At 44.0% G+C, this 4,389-nt stretch overlaps 1 protein-coding gene across 1 annotated transcript; it reads left to right on the forward strand.

Annotated features, from left to right (window-relative positions):
* The first annotated feature begins 1,147 nt into the window (after positions 1-1,147).
* On the forward strand, positions 1,148-3,178 carry LOC110990810 (uncharacterized). The gene is made up of 2 exons (XM_022255909.2): positions 1,148-1,549; positions 2,622-3,178. The coding sequence occupies exons 1-2, from the start codon at positions 1,298-1,300 to the stop codon at positions 2,715-2,717; spliced, it is 348 nt and encodes a 115-aa protein (XP_022111601.2). The 5' UTR covers positions 1,148-1,297; the 3' UTR covers positions 2,718-3,178.
* The last annotated feature ends 1,211 nt before the right edge of the window (positions 3,179-4,389 follow it).

A 4,389-nucleotide genomic window follows, 5' to 3' on the forward strand; every position in this document is an offset into this window, starting at 1 on the left:
ATAGACAAATCCGGCGGCAGCCATTACTGAGGTGTCCCCAGCTCTTATTGCGGTATCCGCCGCGTCGCGTTCAAGTGGGACGCGCGTGCTCCATGCTCCCTCTACTAATTACATACCTCAATGCGCGCGCGTCTCATCTTTAAGAATACGCGCAGCATGCGGGTGAGCGTGACACCACCGCAGTAATAGCTTCTGATATTGCTCCTCGGATCGGTGAATAGACTAATCCAAGGAACAAAATTAGACGCCGTTAGTGGGGCCTCCCAGTACGTATAAACACCGGTGTCATATGAAAATCCGACCCCTATGACAATCGGACTCCTTTTCCCTCTTATTGGATAATCCCTCTGACGTCAACCGTCACTCGCTGACGTATCAGCTAATTAGCATAATTGCACTTGCGCGATACGACCAATGAGTCCACATTTCACGGAGTCGGATTTTCACGCGACACCGGCTAGTTCAAGATCCAAAGTGCGCCCTCTAGAGGTTGCCAAGTGTTATCATTCATCCAGAGCTAGCTCAAAATGGCGATGGACGTATCTGAACTGCGCGTTAATGACAGCCTTGTTGCTTAGTCTGGTTCCGCGCTAGCCCCGCTCGTGGTGTCAAATGTGTTTGTAAGACAGGAACCAGACCGGGTGAAACACGGACTTTACTTCCCGTTAAAAAAATCATCCAAAGCCACAAATTAGAAGAAAGGTGGAACTGTGACGAAATAAAAAGTGGCTTTATTTCCCTTTATACAAATATCCTCTTAAGCCATTAATTAGAATGTAAAAAAGTTACGACAATACGTAATTTTGACACGATTCGAAGCCCGACTCTTTGGGTCTTATTACACGAACTCCATCCAATTGAGATACCGAAGCGCTCGACCACCTCTCGGAAATCTTATCTCTATGTACTTTCTTGAGCGCATGGGTGCGCACACGTATTGTGCAGACAATGGCAACAAAGCTGTCCTTATTGGGCAGTGTATCTGAACGTGATGAAACGGCTGCCTGTTTGGAGTGAGGTGTGTTCTAAAACACATATGGACTGCCATAATTCGGTCAATACTTGACATATATGCACTCCTTGGGCCTGTGAGTGATCAGAAGAGGGTCCTATTTCCCAAGGCCTTCTCTTCTGGTCACCCACAGTCCCTCGGGTTGCATACGTCCACCTTGACCTCATTGCCAGTCCATATGTGTATACAAATTTCAGTGTTCCTCGGATTAGTCTTTAACTGTTTTACACTGTGCTGCACGAATTTAATGTTGTGCTGTACATTTCTTTTGAAGTTTCAAGTATCATGGACCTCGACGCCCTCATCACGAATTACTTCCGACTCGGCGACACCCACCTTGAAACTGTTGCAACTTTATCAACAGTCCATGGTGTTGCGCTGAGTGAGCGCACCCTACAACGACACCTGCAGCGTCTTGGACTATATCGTCGGAAGAATCAATCTGATTTAGCTGATGTTGTAAGGTTCCTTCGAGAACAGCCTCAGCAATGTGGCCAGCTGCATGGTTACAGGCTTATGCATCGCAGATTACTTCAGGTGGGCTTTGTTGTACGCAGACATACAGTGTGGAGATTGTTACACCGTCTTGATCCAGAAGGTGTTTCACTGCGCAGAAGACGAAGGCTTGTGTATCGCAGATACTGTGGGCGAGGACCAAATGTTATTTGGCACATAGAATCATATGATAAACTCCAGCCGTATGGAGTGGGCATAAGTGGATATATACATGGTTTTTCCCGAAAAATCATTTGGTTGGAAGCAAATGCCACTACGAATGACCCTGAGTTTATCGGTGTTTTTTCATCAATGCCATTAAAAATATGGTGGCTACCCAACTGTTGTCAGGACTGATCTTGGGACGGAGAATGGACATGTACTTAATTTCCAAAGATTCCTACGGATTCGGTGGGGCATAGATTCTTTACTGAGAAGGGTACTGCTAACCAACGCATCGAGTGTTGGTGGGGTCAATTGAGGAAAGAATGCACAGAGTTCTGGATGACTTTACTTCGATGCGTCAAGGATGACGGTTACTTCTTGGGAGACATTCTAGACAAAGAGCTGAGTCGATTTACATTTATGAGAATGATATATATAGGTGTGTATATAACGGTTATCTTCGTTTGAGGATATTAGATAGCCTTTAGGGTGATTATTATTGGTCAATCCTTTTCTCGATGTCCATGTCAATCCAATTCATTTCTCTCATTGGTATTTTAGGCCAAAAAATCTCCTGTTTCTGGTCACAAGTTGGATCCAAAGGTGACGCATGGACAGGGCGGTTTTCCCTACATTTTTATTTTTGGTAGACGACGTGACCATGCTTTTGGATTCGCGAAGTATTACTCATAAACCACATCTAAATACGCAGCATGAGAAATCCATTAACACAAACAAGTTTGGCGAGATTGGGGAACCAGTTTCTTGCAAATAAAAAAACTTTTTTGTTTCATTTTTGCCGACCCGCATAATTCGTTCATGTCTAGACGCGCGCGGTAACCGGAAACTGGATGCTTTTTGGGGGGGGCGGATACTTTTTTGAGTTCAATTTTTTCCGGCTCGATGGAAACTGACTTGTTTATTCAAATTTGCTTGTGCTTTAATACAGGACGATCTGGACAAAATGGCGGAGGTGTGGGATGGACAGCGGATTAGGAAGAACAAACGAGCATTTGGCGTATGGCAGACCCCTTACGATGTTTGAGCTTCCACAGTTGTACAACACTATGGACTACCTGAAACTAGTGGATCGGGATAGGGTGAATGTGTGTAAGGAGGAATGTCTCTTCAATGACAACTATCCTTGCGATGAGGACCTCTTCAACTATGCCTGTTTACTTATGGGAGCCGCTGGACGCAGGGCCCCTAATACTCCAGAAGAGGCTATCCATCTTTACATTGATCTAAGAAGACACCTACGAAGAGCTTTAGCTTTAGCGAATTAATACATGTTCCGTTCACTAATAAGATGCTCATCACTGGCAGGTTGTCAAAGAAGAAAGAACTCCTTGCAAAAAAAGAGACGATTTGTATGGCGAAGCCATATCAGTGCTATTATGTTTTGCCCTTGGATTAGAATGGTCGCAAATGAATTTGTTTGTTTCTTATTGAGAACCATCAATAAAGTTCCAGTGTGCGAATATTTTTCGTTGTGATTGCGTTAAATTATTGTCAAATCAAGGGGAACCGAGGGTTAAGCGCCATAGGCCTAAGTGGTCTAGCGAGGAGTCTAGCTGAGGGTCAAAATAAGCCGAAATCGAAAAATCACCTGAGTGAGCTTTTGAATGCTCGTAAATTTTCTATTAAGTCTAAGTGGGCCAAATAGATTTTCATTTGTGTAAGTCTATATATACGGTATGAACTTTCCATAAAACATGAAAAGTTTTGCCGCTGACATGGGGTACAGCCCCTAGGTGGCGCTGCAATCGCTAAATTTCGTACCAAGCACACTTTCCCAGGGGTACCGTTGTGTGGCTACCTTTCGACCTAATTCAGCCTAGGTGTACGTGTTTTATGCATGTTATGATAGATTGGCACCTGTTACTTTACTTTCAATGCAAATTAAGGCTGCTGACTAAGGGAGAATTGAGAAATCACCGTGCGACAAGGTAATTTGAACTTTGGGTACCAAAAAGCGCCCGGTATGCGCCCAGTTGGCCGCCGTACATTTCATTAAAATCAAAGTAAGAGGTGTCAATCTATCATAACATGCATAAAACACCACAGGGCGATAGCGCATAATTCGTGGAAAATGGTTCGTAATTATGAAATGCATGTGCAGCGATTTGCAGCGTCCCCTGGCTGCGCCCTAAGTCAGCTGCCAGTCCATACCCAGTAGAAATTGGCACAAATGAAAATCTCTCAGGGCGCACAGAACTACGAGCATTCAAAAACCTCATTTTATTTTGCGATTTTTGATCGTTTCCACCGCAAATTCCCAGGACCGTCCAAAATATGCGGAACCTCAAATGTGATCTTTGTTCTTACCAAGATAATATCTAAGAAAAAAAATTCTACGAATGTAAATCAATCATGAATCACCGACTATTGGAATCCGCCCGACTCTTATAAAAAGTAGTTCTTACATTACTGTCTTTTGGCGTTTCTTTGTTTCAGTTGGTCCGTGATATTGTTGGATACATATTTCTTTTTGCGAATGAATATTTGAAGATTATGCAATTATTACCAGATTGGCAAACGAGCATTTTCCGCCAGGGGAATGCTCAAAATCATAATTTAAAACGGGTAACTTTGGCGGCATTCGGAAATCACCCGTCTCAGGTCGTATGCAAATCAGTGACAGTACGTGCGTGCGTGACCTCTTCGCGATGTCTCCGCTTACCAGACCGTTGAGCGCGTGCGCGTGAATTGACATG

The sequence above is a fragment of the Acanthaster planci genome, linkage group LG10 (assembly GCF_054643075.1).
Source record: "Acanthaster planci isolate LZ-2023a linkage group LG10, COTS_SCS, whole genome shotgun sequence".
Lineage (NCBI taxonomy): Eukaryota > Metazoa > Echinodermata > Asteroidea > Valvatida > Acanthasteridae > Acanthaster > Acanthaster planci.

Bases quoted from the DNA above. Each gene is read 5' to 3' on its own strand.
- LOC110990810 (XM_022255909.2), top strand. From the start codon at position 1,298: ATGGACCTCGACGCCCTCATCACGAATTACTTCCGACTCGGCGACACC. The intron at 1,550-2,621 runs GTGGGCTTTGTT...GCTTTAATACAG, and splicing joins TGCATCGCAGATTACTTCAG to GACGATCTGGACAAAATGGC.